This window comes from Colletotrichum fructicola, assembly GCF_000319635.2.
Source record: "Colletotrichum fructicola Nara gc5 chromosome Unknown KSG_Nara_v1_contig08, whole genome shotgun sequence".
Lineage (NCBI taxonomy): Eukaryota > Fungi > Ascomycota > Sordariomycetes > Glomerellales > Glomerellaceae > Colletotrichum > Colletotrichum fructicola.
This window is the reverse complement of record NW_027094058.1, coordinates 2,529,297-2,546,502: the sequence shown is the minus strand read 5'-3', so window position 1 is coordinate 2,546,502 and position 17,206 is coordinate 2,529,297. Positions and strand designations below refer to the sequence as shown.

The 17,206-nt window shown below is 54.2% G+C and overlaps 7 protein-coding genes across 7 annotated transcripts; 4 read left to right on the top strand and 3 right to left on the bottom strand.

Annotated features, from left to right (window-relative positions):
- Positions 1-25: 25 nt before the first annotated feature.
- On the top strand, positions 26-3,668 carry NUP120 (Nucleoporin NUP120; the record flags this gene model as incomplete). Its single annotated transcript, XM_032023384.1, has 3 exons — positions 26-674; positions 727-2,781; positions 2,833-3,668. 3 exons carry the CDS (start codon positions 26-28, stop codon positions 3,666-3,668), a joined length of 3,540 nt encoding a protein of 1,179 aa, XP_031879786.1.
- A 274-nt stretch (positions 3,669-3,942) lies between these two features.
- vps26 (Vacuolar protein sorting-associated protein 26) lies at positions 3,943-5,093 on the bottom strand (the record flags this gene model as incomplete). The annotated part of the gene is made up of 4 exons (XM_032023385.1): positions 3,943-4,076; positions 4,132-4,273; positions 4,327-4,799; positions 4,877-5,093. The coding sequence occupies 4 exons, from the start codon at positions 5,091-5,093 to the stop codon at positions 3,943-3,945; spliced, it is 966 nt and encodes a 321-aa protein (XP_031879784.1).
- A 413-nt stretch (positions 5,094-5,506) lies between these two features.
- RPL9B (60S ribosomal protein L9-B) lies at positions 5,507-6,934 on the top strand (the record flags this gene model as incomplete). The annotated part of the gene is made up of 6 exons (XM_066152976.1): positions 5,507-5,561; positions 5,633-5,791; positions 6,152-6,199; positions 6,336-6,591; positions 6,646-6,823; positions 6,881-6,934. 6 exons carry the CDS (start codon positions 5,507-5,509, stop codon positions 6,932-6,934), a joined length of 750 nt encoding a protein of 249 aa, XP_066007631.1.
- Positions 6,935-8,071: 1,137 nt separating this feature from the next.
- CGGC5_v013765 (uncharacterized protein) lies at positions 8,072-9,259 on the bottom strand (the record flags this gene model as incomplete). Its single annotated transcript, XM_032023387.1, has 2 exons — positions 8,072-8,151; positions 8,203-9,259. 2 exons carry the CDS (start codon positions 9,257-9,259, stop codon positions 8,072-8,074), a joined length of 1,137 nt encoding a protein of 378 aa, XP_031879779.1.
- Positions 9,260-11,459: 2,200 nt separating this feature from the next.
- vma13 (V-type proton ATPase subunit H) lies at positions 11,460-13,106 on the top strand (the record flags this gene model as incomplete). The annotated part of the gene is made up of 3 exons (XM_032023388.1): positions 11,460-11,757; positions 11,916-12,444; positions 12,494-13,106. The coding sequence occupies 3 exons, from the start codon at positions 11,460-11,462 to the stop codon at positions 13,104-13,106; spliced, it is 1,440 nt and encodes a 479-aa protein (XP_031879781.1).
- A 1,032-nt stretch (positions 13,107-14,138) lies between these two features.
- RPE1 (Ribulose-phosphate 3-epimerase) lies at positions 14,139-15,193 on the top strand (the record flags this gene model as incomplete). Its single annotated transcript, XM_032023389.1, has 4 exons — positions 14,139-14,254; positions 14,379-14,505; positions 14,597-14,842; positions 14,927-15,193. 4 exons carry the CDS (start codon positions 14,139-14,141, stop codon positions 15,191-15,193), a joined length of 756 nt encoding a protein of 251 aa, XP_031879780.1.
- A 217-nt stretch (positions 15,194-15,410) lies between these two features.
- Positions 15,411-16,785, bottom strand: ustD-0 (Cysteine desulfurase-like protein ustD; the record flags this gene model as incomplete). Its single annotated transcript, XM_032023390.2, has 4 exons — positions 15,411-15,469; positions 15,524-16,429; positions 16,476-16,609; positions 16,664-16,785. The coding sequence occupies 4 exons, from the start codon at positions 16,783-16,785 to the stop codon at positions 15,411-15,413; spliced, it is 1,221 nt and encodes a 406-aa protein (XP_031879798.2).
- Positions 16,786-17,206: the final 421 nt, after the last annotated feature.

The window sequence follows — 17,206 nt, the reverse complement described above, 5'->3', positions numbered from 1 at the left end:
ATGAATTAGGTCCGCGCAAAGAAAGATGGATTCCGCAGACACGCAATACCTTTACCGAGAGACTCGTCTCAACCTCGAAGCGGCTTCTACGTCGTCTATCGTCAATATCCGCGTTCCCTCGCTGACATCCAACGGCAGAGGCGCAATCCGCAGACTGACCAACGGGAACAGCGGCAAGAATGTGAGCGAAGATGAGGGGGCTTTCCGACTTAAGAACCTCGCTGCTGCCTCGTCGGTCTACCACAGAAAATGGCACGATGCACCGCGCAGCTTCCTCTGGAGGTTGCTCGAGGACGGCTTGGTATTGAGCCTTCGTGTGGTCGATACCTGTCGCCAAGAAAAGGCGGCGGATGCGCCCCTTACGCTCAACTTCAGATTCTCGGTACCGATCCAACCGTCCTGCATCGCCTTCGCCGACCCCCGCGAACACGATGCGCTCTCGATGTTCGTCCTCGACGAGTCTAACTCTCTCTACACATTTACTCTACGACCCGATTTTTTCAGGAAGCGCTCCGCGATTGAGACTGGTCCAGGCGATGCTTGCAAGGCTTACCAGCCAAAGGTCTTCGGCCTGAAGCATCCGCACCGAATGGTCGCAGCAAGCACCGATCAGGTTGTCATTTCCCTCTACGATGGTGGCCTTGTGAGGCTCGATAAGAACAAGGCTCAAGACTGTATGTGCCACCCCATTGTGCTGTTGATATTCCTCATCCTGACATCCTACAGCCGCCAGCAACCCGTGGAAAGAGACGATCTATAACTCCCAAGGTTGGGCGCAGGGAATCCGCAACTTCCTCCCTTTCAAGCAGAACAACTCTATTCGATACCACAACATGTCCATGGACGCCAGCGCGGCCACATCGATACAGGTCACGGATCTGGGCTTGGATGATGCTGCCTTCCTGTTTACTGTCTGCCTCGACCACCGCATGCGGATTTGGAACTTGCGGACCGGACAAATCCTTTTCACCGGAGACATCCTGAACGCTGACCGCAACCCTCAAGAGATGGGCAAGTGGCAGATTGATCCATCTCAATCAAATCTGCTGCAGCTCGTTGGCGATGGTGCCGGTAAGAGGATGTGTGCTACCTATTCGCCTATCGGTGCCGGAGAGTTCAAGTTCTGGAATATCAAGGCTCATGATACCGAGACCGTCTACGTAGAGGATGCATTCCCTGAGACACACTTGGTCCCGTCTTCACCGTCATTGTCGGATGTCTGGACCCTCGCAGATTTCGTTCTTTCCAGCCCGTCGGATGGTGGTGTTCAGTTGTGGACGTTGTGGAAGAATAACATGACCTACCGGGTCCAGGAGTTGGAGCTCGATATGGACAATATTGGAGATTCTTGGGAGACTGAGTGGAACTCCGTGCACATCGATACGACATATCCAGCAGCGCAGGTCTCGGGCCCGTCCGACCCAACAGATACAACTGAGAAATGGCTGGAGCTGATCTTGGCACCTGGCCGTTTCACAAGAGCTACCTTGGAGACGGCCCTTTCAATCTACGAAAAGGGGCTGGGAGCCCAAAAAGACAGCGGATCGAGGGGACAAAGGGGCTTGGCGGAGTCTATCTGTTCCGTTCTCGCTTCTACAGCATCTCTGGATCGCAACTCAGCCGGTGGCATGGACTATGAGCAATTCCGTGCGAGCAGCGAAATCCAGTGGCGAAGATTCTACAGACTGCTGATCGAGCTAGACAAGCAGCGTGGCGAGGCGGTCTCTCTGATTCTCGATTCAGACACAGATATGACCTGGGTAGTTTGTGCCGATGCTGTGTCTGCCATCAGAGAATGCAGCTCACTCGAACGATTATACTATAACCTTTCGCGCCCAGACGAAGGATCAGAGCGGACAGCGACTCTAATTTCCACGGGAATCAACTTTGTTGACACAATTTCTGACAATATCCTGCAAGTCTGCAACGCGGCGCTGCGCCCTGAAATTTTTGAGGAGACGCCGAGGACGGATTACGAGCGGATTCAGTACATGTTCGACACCACCGCCATGTGGCGAAGTGTAAGCGAGGAGGATTGCGCGCAGGTCATTGAAAGCCTGGGGCAAAACTACAGCGGTGTGACGATGGAGCTGTACAACAGCCTCGCTGCCTTGATCGCCGCCCGCGTAGAGTCAGGAAGCCGCAAGACCCGGCAGCCTCTCACTGACTTTGGAAGAAAACTGATTGTCAAGGCTGTTCAGGAAACAATCGAGCTCCAGTGGAAGGTTGTCTTCAGTCAGATCTTACTATTGGTTCACATGGAATTCGACTGGGAGCAAGAGGAGGACATGCTATCCAAGCGATTCGATATTGGCAACGTGTTTCGCCAGTTGCTCGAGTCCCTCCGCAGGTTAGAGCTGCTTAGGTGGCTTTCCAAAACCGAGATCACAGTTCCTATTGGAAACAAGCACGAACGCAACGGCTCCTTCTCTGGCTCGCCAAGCGCCACCAAGCGATCTGGCGAGGAGACCCAAACCATCACCGCTTTGGAGGGCAATGTAGGACACCTCCTGGGCTTCGTCGATGGCAAGAACGAGCTTTTGGCCTCGAGCATCACAGATATTGTCAACGATTTGTGCGCATCAAACAGCGACATTGAGGTGTCACCTACCCTCATTCAATGCTCCTTGATCAGGAGAGAACGGGCCGATTTGGCCCTGGAGCTAAACCCCTTCTGCAGCCAAACGCCTTTCGCCATTTATATCCAGGGCCGAGTCTCCCTTGCCCTCAAAGATTTTGCATCAGCCGCTATTCATTTCCGCAAGGCGGCCATTGGAATGAGTACGCTTGCGGCGTTCTTCTTACCTCGTTCTTTGCTGACATGTACGTTAGGTGTGAAGGATGTTGATGTCGACCGCCATAGCAGTGGTCTCCTGGACGACACGGAATGGAACCTGCTCAACAAGGGCCCTGCCCGTTATTATTGTCACACCGTGGCCCTGTTTGAGAAGGCCAAGGCGTACTCTTACGTTATCGAGTTTGCCGGTCTGGCTATTCAGTACTCTCACGCCAGCCCCGAAGCTGCATTAGTGCGAAGCGAGATGCTTAGTCGCCAGTTCAACGCAGCCACAGTGCTCTCGCGCTTCGATGTTGCTCACGCCAGCCTACTTGCCATGAAGGACAAGGCAATGCAGCACTCGTCCCTGCGCAAGCTGGTGGACAAGATGTGCGAATCTTATCACAACAAGGAACTAATGTCGCTACCCTTCCCTGGGCTGTCAGACTCCATCGATGAGATTTTGTCCCAGAGATGCAAGTCGACGATGGATGTACTGAGCGGCATCCCTTACCACCAAATACTCTACTCCTGGAGGATCAAGCACAACGACTATCGTGGCGCGGCCACGGTCTTATTGGATCGCATTCAGAAGCTGCAGTTCGCCGGCGAGGGTGACAAGTTCATTGGGGAGGACATCCTGGACACACCCGTAACGAAGCAGTACCTGCTGCTCATCAACGCCTTGAGCTGCGTTGACCCGAAGCAAGCTTGGATCTTCTCAGAGGAATTGCCGCCTCCCAACTCGAGGGACGCCAACTTCCAAGGCAAGCGCAAGGTCGTCACGCTGCCAGACTTACGCAAACAGTACCAGGACGAGCTGGACAGAATCGCTGCCATCCAGAACAACCAGTTCGGATTCGAGGCGGACGACGCTATGGACATTTTGTAAATGGATGAATGACAAAAGGCAGACGCACAAGGCACGGCGATGGCGGCAGAGAGCATGTACAAATAACCAGAATCTTTCCGGATAAGAAGGCTTCGGATACAGCAGATACCTCACGAATTGCATGGATTGGGCTTTGGTATTTTCGATGGAAGAGAAATAATTTCATTTTTCGTATCAGTCAGACCCAGCTTCTTTACCCCAAACGCCGTGACATATGCTAAAAGTGCGTGACCACCGCCGGTTATTATCATACTTGCAGCATTGCAACACAGCTCTACGCTTGCGAGGGCTGTGGCATCAGCTTGGGGTTCTCGGGGGCAGCAGCCATGATCATAGTTTGACCTTGGGCTGCGTCCGGTGCTTGGCGGTAGAGAATGATTTCGGACTGTTTGAAATATCTTCGAGCATCTTCCAGAGGTTAGCAGAGGATTGGCCTGCTGCAGAATGCGCGCGGTCTCCTTACCTTCGTCAATGAGAACCAAGCTGAGGTAGTACCTGGTCGAAAACTTCTTGTTTACATCCCGGAATGTAGGGGTCAAGTCGAAGCCTCCAAGGAAGAGACGAATAGGGATAGTTTCTCCTCTGGACGGGGATCCGTCCATGATCTGCAAGCAACAGTCAACATCTATCCGCATATCTTGGAAATGGAGCCGCTCACCTCGAAGCGCACCAAGGTCTCACTTTCGTTGTACTGGTTCGGCGCTGCGCCCGTCGTCTCCCTCCTGATAATGGACAGTTCCATATGTTTGATCTTGAGTCGGACGAGAAGGAAGTATATACGGCCAACAATGACGTCCTTAAGATGGTACTTGCTCTTGGAGTACTCAAACTCAATGTGCAGACAGTCCTCAATGCCGACGTCCATTTTGATGGATGAGTTCATCTCAGGGGGTATGCGGTACGAATAGACCCAGATATCCTTCTCGCGGATGACGTCGGCCATGCGGCGAGAGACCGTGACGCGGACGAAGTAGCGGAGCTTGACATTGATGCCATTGTACGACTCATACTGCTTCTCGACGTTTTTGAAGTTAAAGTCGAAGGTTTGAGGGTGCTGCAGCTCGCCTGGCGCCGCGAGCTCCTGGACGAGGGAGAGGAATTCGTAATGGTTACCACGGTCGAAGAACATTTCTATCGAAGAGATGTGAGTTTCGAATGTTCCAATGACGCGCAAACATGCGCAATCAGCAGAATCACCAGTTACATACCTATCGTGCCGATGAATTGGACCTTGATGCCGGTATGCTCTAGTCGCTTGCCGTCCTTGGGTCTGATGGTCACGGCGCCCTTGACAGACTCGCCGTCCATGTACAAAGGCGCTTTCTCGCGCCTGTTCTTGTCGAGCTTGACATCGACCATGGACCGCTCGTCGGCGTCCTCTAGCACGATGTCGATGTCGACGGGGGTCGAGAAGAAGTACGACATCTTGGCTTCGGTGGTTACCCGGATCCCGCGCGATTACTCCGTTTCGGGGATGCCTGATGGCTGAGATATATGCGGGCAAGCCAATTGTGGTGACCTCCTGCTCGGATCGGTTTCGTGGTTGAAATGGCCGGGGCGATTGAACTCGGTGGTGGTCTTGGAGGAATAGCGTTGCTGACGTACGTGCATTCAATGTCGCTTGGTATTACTTGATGCTGCTGCTGCTGCTGCTGCTGCTGCTGCTATTGCGCTGACCCATCCAGCTATCGGAGGTGGGCTGGGAGGAGCTCCCGGACGTAGCCTCTCTCATTGGACAGATGCCACACGTGACAGTGCCAGGCAGTCAACATTGCTAGAGAGACTAGTCTGGTCAAGATGTGGCTGAAGCTGGCCGGCTGCCCCACCAAAGGAACGCAATGTGGCGTCGCCTCATAGTCCAAGTTGCACTCTTTACGTTGACGCTCGAGCCAGGTAAGTTGGGGAAGTCGCTCCCACTCGACTCACGTGCATGCGAGCCCTACCTTCCGAAAATAATCCCACAGCGAAATTCGACTTACGCCCAGCAAACTTTTTGGAGATCCGACCCTCAACGCCCAACGATACCCTCACAAACCAGTCGCCAATCGCCCAGCCGACAACCCTCCCCGACGTCAAGATGAAGTACATTCACTCCCAGGAGTCCCTTGACATCCCCCAGGATGGTATGTGAACACCGTTGTCGTTGTCGTCGACAGAACGACTCCCGAGAAAAAGCCACGCAAACAAATACACAACCGTCGAACTCCACGGCCAACATGTGCGGCCCTGCGAGCTCCGCCGGATTCTGAAATTTGGGACACGAAACACTCTCTCCGCATCCGCTTATTCTATCTCTACGTCTCTTCAATGCCGGCCATGCTCTGCGCTCGTGCGCTGGGGAAATGCGACGTCAGGAAGAGCGATAATGGGATCGGCGGGGACGGAGAGTGTGTTTGGGTTGAAAAGTTTTAGACTGTGGATGAGCTCGAAAGGAGCAGTAGTGGCAGGCAATTGAATGCATGCTGACTTGGATTCTCCAACAGTCAAGGTTCACATCAAGTCCCGCGTCGTCACCGTCGAGGGCCCCCGTGGTAAGTCTTACACATGCATCTTTTTCACCCTATTTCGCGTTGTTGGCCAGCCAAAGAGCAGCCGAAGTGATTCCGTCACGCAGCTAGAGAGGGTATCTGTCTTCTTGAGGAAGCCATGGGCTGACCAGATCAACAGGCAAGCTGGTGAAGGATCTCAGCCACTTGGCTGTCAACTTCTCCCAGCCCCAGAAGGGCACCATCAACATTGAGATCCACCACGGCTCAAGAAAGAACGTTGCCACTCTCCGCACCGTCCGCACCCTCATCAACAACCTGGTTGTCGGTGTCACCAAGGGCTACAAGTACAAGATGCGCTACGTCTACGCCCATTTCCCCATCAACGTCAACGTTGAGAAGAACTCCGAGACTGGCCTGTACGAGGTTGAGATCCGGTATGTATCAATGCATCCTTTCATATAGGCATTGTCGTACTGACTCTCAATTAGCAACTTCATTGGTGAGAAGCTCGTCCGCCGCGTTGTGATGCGCGCCGGTGTCGACGTCGAGGTCTCCAAGGCCCAGAAGGATGAGCTCGTCCTCTCTGGCAACTCTCTCGAGGCCGTCTCCCAGTCTGCTGCCGACATCCAGCAGATCTGCAAGGTCCGCAACAAGGATATCCGTAAGGTATGTTGTAACTTGTGTTGAACCCTCGGAAACCCCAGCATGCTAAAACTGATCTAGTTCCTTGACGGTATGTACGTCTCTGAGAAGGGCAACATTGTCGAGGACCAGTAAACGCGACATTATCACGGAATGTGTGATGGTCTAGTGTTTTCGAGGCCCTCGGTCTCTGCGGGGAATAAAAAAACTTCTGGGTTCTGGTCTGGGTTCTTATGACAAGGAGTGGCCGGGGTTCAATCATTTGCAGGCACAGCATAGCACCCAAAAAGATGGTGTCGTGTGAGTGTAGCACAGGGCTATACCATCAAAAAGCAAGAAGACGCACCAGCTCGCTTATGAGCGGTTTACTCAAATACTGCCTGTCTAAAGTCTATATGCATGAAACGAATTGGCGTTTATTGGTGAAATGATACCTCTTCAAAAGCCTCATACCCTTCCCTCGCTTCGTATCTGGTGCTTGGTGACGAGGATGTTTTCTGTGCGAGCACAGGCTGACTGGACTGACTGGACCACGAAGAGTTCATTCGGCATTCGCCAGAGGCTAGGCGATGCGGGAAAGCATTCCGCTCTTTTGCAGGACAAACGTTATCGCAGACTTTGGCCCGAGTTTCGTATGTTCATCTGAACATGGCTTCCAAACTCCAGTTCAAAGCAAACATTGTGGCCTTTGCAAAAAGTTCAAAGTCAATTCAGTATGACAGAATCCTTTCGTCTGATGCATTACGGTGGCTTGTCAGCTTACGAGCTTACCACCAAAAGTTTCGTCTATAACACTTAAATCGTTCTGACATCGTACATGCTATGCCGGGGCTATGTGTGTGTGGTATGGAAGCACGCCAAGAAAAACTTCGGAATCGCTCGAAAGGAGAGGGCCGCCATGTCCAAGAGATCTTCTCTCACACCCCTTTTCGTCGTCGTCTTCATCTCCTTCGTCTCCAAACCCATCATTCCACCCAGTTTCGTCGTAATCGTTCCAATCTCGCGTTCGTCTCTGAAATCAGCGTTCCTCTTCGTCGCCGAATGTTTCATCTCTCATGCTGTGGTGTTGTTGTCTTGTGCCCTTCCGGTGTCACACTCAACAACCTAAAGCCAAATTATGATTTGTTCCCCCTTAAACGCCGGTTGAAAGTAGAGAAATAATACCAATTTATGTACGTCCGAAGCATGTTCAAGCCTCAAAAAAAAAAAGCCGGTCAAAGAGACATTCGAAAGCACATGCATCTTGGCGAGTCTCGAGAAGAACTCAGTTTTCTACCGCCGTGAGTGCCGCGTAGTGCGGGTGCCACGCGTGTGGCCCGTTCGGTGAGTTCTTCCCCCAGAGCTCGAACTGCCTAGGTAGGAGGTCAGATTCGATCTAGTCCGAGAATCCCATGAAGACTCACTGGGACTTGTCCCCGTGTAGGAGTAATACGAGTCGGTGTATGTTGATCGCTCGGGCTTGCGTGCGGGTTTGTCCTTCTTCATGTTCAACAGAGCCGCCATGGTTGCGGCCGCGGCGCCGAGACCCAACCACTTGGCGCCCTCCTTCTTCTCTTCCTTGCGACGAGAGGCAGATGCGGGGCGGCCCCCGCCGAACCAACCGCCGTGAGATGGGCGATGAGAGTGAGCCGAAGGCATGCGGCTGCCATGACGCGAATATCTCTCTTCGACAACCTCGACACGCTCGCGACTGCGTTCCTTCTTCTTGCCACCAAAGATGAGGCCCCAGAGACCACGGGCAATGCAGCAGAAGCAGAGCAGCATGAGCAGGCCGAGACCAGCGAGCGTGCCGATGACGATGCCCGCAATGGCGCCGCCGCTCAAGCCACCGCCAGTACCTTCATCGGCGATTGGTACCGCGGTTCCGGTTCCCGTTGCCGTCTGGGATGCGAACGTGCCAGTGGCCCCGGTGCTGGTGACCCTGTAAGGAGCAGAGAACTGTGTCGTGATAGGAACGCCGTTAGAGGTGATTGTTGTGATGTCCCAGCCCTTCTGGGCGCATTGGCCAGAGTAGGCGCAGTACTGGTTAGAGGCACAGCAAATGGTGCCGCACGCCGTCTCTCCGTCGTTCTGAGGAACGCAAGTCGCGCCGGTGCTGCCTCCTCCCGACGCCTTTGTCGTCTCGGGCCAATTGGTGGTGACTGTGCTCGTGAAAGTGTTCGTCTCTGTCCATGTTGTAGTGTAGATGCCATAGCCTCCGCCGCCATTGACTGTGCTACAGCCAGCAATATTGTTGACGGTGTAGCACTGCTCGCCAGAGCCGCAGCAGTACTGAGAATCAGCGCCACATCGCTGGACACAGTCGCGTTTCATGAACTTGTCACCAAGCTCGTAAAAGAGGTTGTTGGCGATGTTTTGCAAAGGATACGGATGAGCGAGAATCGGAGTGGGGGCGGAGGCCAAAAGAACAAGGCCGGCGGCGACCCAAGAGACCGCGCCCGATTGCTTGTTCCGGCCCATTCTGACGGAAGGCGCAGCGCGGCGTGGTCGTGGGCCAGGAATGTGAAGAGCCGGAGAAAAAAAACGGCAGGATGAAAAACTGGCAAATCGCGGGCGACGTTTGCAGCGGGATGTGTCGCGGAGCTTGTCTTGTCTCGTCGCCGCGAGGGCTACGGTGGATGGGTGTGTAGGTAGGCAAGCAGGAGGAATGATCAAGAGAAATAATGAGGTATTAATGGCTGGGTAAAGAAGAGCGTGGAATGTGAGAAGAGCGAGTGAGCTGACCGGCCTAGTCTGTTAGTGTGCAGACCGCAAAGTGTAAGCCAGCAGCTGCTGTATTATCGACAGGGTCGCTCTCGACGGTTGCAATGTTTTTGAAAGTTTTGCTAGAGGGGAAAAGACCAAGAAATCGGGAAAAGAACGAAATCTGCAGGCAAGGTGACTTTAAGAGAGGGTAGCGGACAAACTGAAGCGTAGTATTACTTGGTTTGGGCAGAGAGTCTTTTTTTCGCGGGATTCCCAACCTCCTCTCTTGGGGCCAAGTCCAACCTCTTCGATTTTCCGCTGCTGTCACCACACCCGCATCCACACTGACACTGACACTGGCACCCACAATACTACCCTCGAATGATACGAAATGTCGCAGGGATCTGGTCTCACCGATTAGCTGTCCAGTCTGCAGTCTGCAGCGCAGGGCGGAGGCTCTGGAGCAAGGCTTCTCTGCGTCTCTCTCTCTCTTTCTCCCTTGTGATTGCTCGATTTCGTCGCAGCTGCTGGCAGACGAATTCTGGCGCTGTTCCTGAAGATCGGGCACCGGGAGGTGAGTCTTGAATTGAAAAGGCGAGGGTATTAAAGTGGTTCCATGGCGCTGGTGCGGGGAGATGCCTGTGTGAGCTGGCAAACGAATGGCCTTCACTTTTGTGACTGGTCCGGCTCAGAGCGCCTTGCCTCCACTGTTTACCTGCAGGGGTCGATCCGTCCACTGGGCGACGACGATGGGGACGGGGGACGCTGGGCAATCGATAGGAAAAGAGCGCAGGAGAAAGAGGTGACGACGGGAGCCAGTTCCAACTTCCCGTCCGGCGCCCTGTGTTTCCCTGCTTCAGCGGCGTGTTCCCTGCCGTTTCTCACCCTTACACCGAGTTAAGTTGCACCTTCCTTCCTTGGCAGCACTCTTCTCTGTAGAATCGGGCGATGTAAGCTTGCTCATTCGCTGCCACCAGTTCAGACGTCTTAATGTGAGGCATCGCCTGCTTCGCGAAAGAGACATGCTGCGGCGTGGCACGCTCTCCCGCCTTGCTGTCACTACCTTACAGCACCAAGCCTCTAGGCCATCAGCCGTGCAAACAGCATCTGTGAGGCGCATAAGGCAGGCGAGGCAGATGGCGGTGCAGTGACAGCCGCTACAATTACCTTGTCGCTGTAGTTGTGACATCGCATTGACATCTCACTAGCCGACTGTCCGTGGGCTCCGGATTGCGCAAGGCCGACGGGATGTGTTGTACGGCGCATCGTCTACGCGAGCACTCCCACTTCGAATCGACGACGTATCTGTATGTTCCTGGCTAGAGCCGCCCCCCGCGTTATCCTGGGACCGCCTCTAGAGAGGTCTCCTGCATGGCGTGGGCCATTCCAATCATGGGGAAACTGTGCAGCGCATGCCGATTTGATGAAGTTGACTGTGACAGCGGAGGAGTGCTGCCCCTGAATAAAATTGGGAGGCTGGAAGTCGGGGCAGACTACATCATGGTTGCTATTTGGAGCCTGGAGGTGTGAAGAGGCACACAGGCGAGAAGCCAAGCTCCGTGAGAGTGGACAGGCTGGGTACGACCGAACAGAGGTCTCCAAGGTGGATGGTGCACCGCCGCACCTGCCCCAGCTGCTGGCTTCCCATGGAGCTGTATGACTGGCCACTTGTAAGCTTTGGTGGATTCTAGGAAGCTCTCATCTGTGGCTGACTTAGAACTGGACCTCGAGCCAATCAAGCGCGGTCGCTGACGCTGTGACTTGCAGCAGGGAAAGTGCACCCAAAAGTGGGCGTGCGCGGCTGCGGCTGCGGCTCGAGTGTGCTTGCTACGTTCATCAGACAGCTCCCACCTGCGACGACTACCTATCGAATCTCGCCGATTCCATCTACGCAGTTCATCCTCAACTCCCTCGGCGACGCACCTCCATCCATTTAGAAGCCGCCAGGGTCGCTCTCTCTCACCCACCGCCCCAAATGTCGCTCGATCCTCCCACGTACCTGGCCTCGCTGCAAAGCAACATTCGCCAGCGGCCAATCCCCTGGGATGGCGCTGTTAGGGCAGGCACCATCACCGAGGACCACCTGGCCCGCATCCGCGCCGTCGACAAGGCGAAGAAGCCCGAGGCAAGGAAGGACATTGTAGAAGGCGATCTCGATGGCTACCGCTCACTCTTTGTTGGGGAGCCCGGCAAGCCCAGCGTGCTGGAGTCTGCTGGAAAGCAGGCGAACGTCGTTCAATTCGTCCTCGTCCTGCTAGCCGACCTTTTGCCTAGTACGTCATGCGCAACTGTTCCCTATCAAGCCATCTTCCTAGCAACCAACTCCTCTGCCCTAAGAATCGTATGCTCCGAGATTGATTGCGGCGCTTTAATCTTCATATCACGCGGACAACATCGAATCTGAGCTAACCTGATCGACCTCGTTTCACAGGCGTACCGTCACTCGCAAAGGCTCTTATTAAGAATACAGACCCCTACAAACACTTTCTACCGTTGCTCGCGCACTCCAACAATACCGAGGACCCGATCCCGTTGCTCACGTCGACTGCTCTGACCAAGCTGATGTCTCTCGCGCTCGACGAATCCCAGGCGACACGCAACGCCATTCCCGTCCTGCTCACATATCTCTCGGGCCTTGCCAAGAGTTCCGATGCGGGTCTTCAAGATATCGCAGTCCAGGAGTATTCCTCGCTACTTTTCGGACATGTGTCGCGGCAACAGTTCTGGAACCAAAGAAGCGAGACAATTTCTCCTCTGATCGACATCCTTAAGACTGCTGCGGGCATTGGAAGCAACGGCAGTTCTTCCGCAAGCATATGGAGTGGCAATGCTCCTTCGAGATCCACCGGCTTTGAGGGTTCGCTCGGTGGCGGAGTTGGGCTTCAGCTATTATATCATGTTCTGTTGGTTGTCTGGCAACTGAGCTTTGAGGCTGAGGACATTGGTGACGACCTGAACGAGTACGGTGCCCGGGAAATCCATGACTATCTCTAAGCTAACGGTTGGCAGCGAGTACGACATCGTCTTGTTGTACACTCAGCTTCTTCGCCTGTCTCCGAAGGAGAAGACAACACGTTTGATTGTGTCGACCCTTTACAATTTGCTCGAAAAGAACCAGAAATCACTCCTTCCTACCGCAGTGCTTGCAAGGCTGCCTGCACTCCTCGATAATCTCAGCGGCCGTCACTTGACCGACCCCGACCTCTTGGAAGATCTCCAAAAATTGAAGGAGCTTCTTGAGGAGTATACCAAGACGAAGACTACCTTTGACGAATACGTTGCAGAAGTTGAATCTGGCCATCTTCGGTGGTCCCCGCCTCACAGAAGCCAGGTTTTCTGGGCCGAGAATGCGCGCAAGATTCTCGAGCATGAGAACGGGCAAGTCCCCCGCAAACTTGCCGATATCATGAAGAGGCCATGGGACAACGACAAGCAGGTGTTGGCCATTGCTTGCAATGATGTCGGAGCTTTGGTCAAGGAGGTTCCGGAAAAGAGGTACCAGCTGGAGAAGCTCGGCCTGAAGACCAGGGTCATGGAGCTCATGGGGGACGCAGACGAACACGTTCGGTGGGAGAGCTTGAAGGCGTTGGGAGGCTGGTTGAAGTACAGCTTTGACGGCTAAACATGGTTCCAGCACAACTGGGACCATGGGCCAAAGCACGTGTAAGTATAAATGGATGGGCGGGCAGCATTATCCAGGCAGTTAGAGTGGATCAGGAGTCATTTCGAGTGTGTCGTGCTTTTATTTCTCGCAGCCCGACTGCTGCCAGCCGCCGTGCCGACGGTCTCGGCCGAGAAATTGATGTGCTTCTTCTTTGCCCCTGCATCACGCCACGAGGTTGACAGCACACCACGCGACGGCGTGTAGTAATTTGAACAGAGCATTATGACGATTTACCAAGACTTGATGATGATGGTGATTTTCGTTATTATCGGCAGGGGTGACGGTGCTGGTGGTGCGTATGTGTGTGTGTGTGTGGCCTTCCTTCGCCTTTCGCCAGTCGCTTTTCCTGTTTTCCGCATCGTGAGATTTGTGTGTGGGGTCCAGTTGCGCACCTGATGAGCAAAATCCGCCCGGCGGATTATGGCCCGAGTGGCCCAGCATGACATTTTCCCAACGTCAAGACTTTGCCGACTTGGCCCCGTCTGGGACCCCGTCCGGCCCCCGTCTCGCGGCCTTTGCCAGCCCAATGGGAGGGATCAGTGGAGCTATTCGAAGGCACAGCTCCTCGCGTGCGCCAGAGATGCTCCTGTAACTCCGATGGGACCCCGCGGCGTTATGTACTCCGGACCTTATCATACGGGCGGTACGTGCCCCGGCGGGTCGACCACCCCACCGCGTAGTGGACGTCAACCCCTCAATAATTAGCGGTTCTAGATTCTAGAATGTGGGAACAACCCAGCGAAACCACGGTGACCCAGGCTCTGCCCCGCTAAAAGAGCTGACCTGAGTTCAGGGTCCATACCTTACCATAGCTTCCGAGGGTCGCATGTTCCGTCGCAGCTTTCAGTGAACCCTCCCGCCCTCAACAGAACCTTCACGAAAACACACCCGCTCAAAAATACACATAATCCGTCCACACCGCTCCCTCCTCGGCCGTCTGCTTTCTTCCAAATCACATACACACACGACCATCCAACATACACAAACAAGATGGCGCCCAAAGCTATTGTTGCACCCTCGATCCTGGCGGCCGACTTTGCCGACCTCGGCGCATGCTGCTCGCGCACAATTTCTCAAGGAGCCGACTGGCTTCATGTTGACATTATGTAAACACACCCCGCCAGAACCAAACCAGCCGAGGGCGTCGCGAGATCCAAAATACCAGACGCACGTCTGTCTTCGAACGACGCTCGAGAGCTTCAGGTCCGACAGAGCTGATCTGTGCCACAGGGATGGACACTTCGTGCCCAACATCACGTTTGGGCCGGGTGTCGTGAGCAAGATCCGCGGCCATGTCACCAAGCCCTCTGAGAAGGACGGCAAGGGAACCTTCGATTGCCACATGATGATCTCAGAAGTGAGTCTCAAGTCAAGCTCTGATGTTGACAATGGTCACCAGGCGGCCAAAATACTGCAGCAGTCAACTAACGAGCTATGATTCCCTCCAGCCTAAGAAGTGGGTTAAGGAGTTCAAGGACGCCGGCTGCGATCTTTACTGCTTCCACTACGAAGCCGCCTTCTCCTCCAACGCCGAGAGGCCCGAGGACAAATCCGACGAGACGACGAATCCCAAGGCTCTGATCCGCTACATTCACGAGCAAGGTCTTCATGCTGGTATCGCGATCAAGCCTGCAACGCCTGTTGACGTTCTCTGGGACATTCTTGAGAGCGAGGACCCTCTCGAGAGACCCGAAGTGAGTTTCCTTTGGTCCCGCCGATGCGCATGTTACACGACATGGGTTCTCCGTTCAGGTCGATACTAACTCGTCAAACCACAGATGGTCCTCGTCATGACGGTCGAGCCTGGCTTCGGCGGGCAAAAGTTTATGGCCTCTGAGCTGCCCAAGGTTCAAGCCCTGCGCGAAAAGTACCCAGACCTCAACATTGAGGTCGATGGTGGTCTCGGAGCCGGCACCATTGACCAGGCAGCCGATGCTGGTGCGAACGTCATTGTGGCAGGTAGCGCTGTGTTTGGCGCAAAGGACCCGTCAGAGGTCATTTCGATGTTGAAGTCGGCCGTGGAGAAGAGGATTGGCAAGCTCTGAAAATGGCATGTGGCGGGCTACCAGATGATGTTTATGACTTTGATGTGTGCGCTTCTTTTGTTGGTTGATTTATATTTGCGCGGGGACAAAAAGGAAGCAAGCCATGCGTTTTTATGTTCGGTACATATTACAACTAAGTCGGACAACGCGCTCCCCTAGTGGAAATGCATTGGTCTTCTTAATCCTAATTATATACAACTAGACAATTTTTTTTCTTTCACTTCTTTTGCGCCAGCGCTTTGTCCAAGGCGGCAACGAAGCTCTTGATTTCTTCCACTATAACGGCGTCAGCTCTGATTCTGCAGTAAGAGAACATTGGCGAAGACTTACAGCTGTTGTAATGGACCATACTGACCCTGACGATACCATCCGATGGATCTAGACCAAGCACATCTTTCAATAGACGATAAGAGTAGAAGTGGCCCCATCTGAAACCAAAGTCTGTTTCCTTCTCGACGGTCTCGACCAACTCTCGCGCGCCCCAGTTCTTCACTCTGAAGCTGATCGTTGGGACACGGCGCTCGGTGCCTGCATCTGACTCGCCATAGATGGTGACATCCCCCCGGCCGTTGAGATACTCTAGGAGGGTCGACTGAAGCTGCCTTTCCTGCTCAATCTTCCCCTTCCAGCCGTCCGAATTCGGCGTACCGAGATACTCTAGAACCTTCGGCACGGCGGAAACCAGCTCGTAGCTGCCACCCGCCAAACCTAGCTTGCCCTCGAGCGTATCGCCCTGGTTGAAGAAGTGTCCCAACGACCGCATGTGGGTATTCTGCGCCTTGCGACTGGCGTACAACATGGCCGTGTGCGGGCCGTAGACCTTGTACCAGGAGAAGGCGTAAAAGTCAACACCGAGGGCCTTGACATCGATGGGCCGGTGCGGAGCATACGCCACGCCGTCGACGCAGACGAGACCCCTTGGCGTGCTTTCGTGGACCAAGGATGCGATGGCACCCACATCGTGGATTGTGCCGAGAATGTTGCTCGCATGGGTGCAGGTTACCAGGCGAGTCTTGTCTGAGAGCAGAGGCTTGAGATTGTCAACAGTGAGTTTGGGGTTGGGCGAGTTGTCTGGCTTCCACCACTTGAGAACCAGATCCTGGTGGGCGGCGAGATCGACCCAGGATGCAATGTTGGCCTCGTGATCAACTCCGGAGACGACGATCTCATCGCCTTTGCTGAAGGAGAAGGTGTGAGAGAGGTTTCTGAACAGCTGAGTGGTCGAAGCGCCGAAGACTGCTTGGTCAGTTGAGATACAAAGGGTGGGATTGGACATTGTTACCAATTTCATCGGGGGATGCATTAATGTACTTAGCCCCGGCCTGGTAGCCGTCACCGTAGAGAGCAGTGGAGCGCTGGCCAACTTTGTATGAGGCTCCTAGCTGAACATTGGTCTGAGAGAGATAGTCGCGGATCCTGCGTCGCGTCAGTGGGTTGCGTGTATGGCGGCTACAGGGTTCAAGAACGTACGAGTCTATGACAGTCCCAAGAGTCTGACTGCCACCGGCGTTATCAAAGAAGACTTGGTCCTGGCCGAGGGCAGGGAACTTGGCTCTCGTGGCCGCGATGTCGATTTGTGCAGACATTGTCATGTTCGACTTCCAAGGCTTAGTTTTGTGTCCAAAGGATTAGAACAATAAGTTCTTGCAATGAGGTGTTTGTAAAGTAGAGGAGTTGCTGTGCGTGAGAGATAAGACGTTGGATGGATGACTCGGACTCGACAAGTTTAGCTCTTAAAGAATGGGACACTTGCAGTAGCTCTATCGGATTACAAGCGGGGTTGAGCTGTCTTTGTAATTGAAGCAAGCACGCGGAGAAGCTGGGTCAAGATGCCGGCGAACTGCCCAATCGAGACACTAATGACCAAGAAGACGCACCTGGAGCCGCAATCGACGCCAATGAATGGGGATGCATGACACCAAGAGGACGGGCGGCGGGGTACTGAGGGACGCGGGGGTCCATCGGCGGTTGGCAACGGCTCGCCGATGGGTCCGCTGCGGTCTTCAAAGCGCG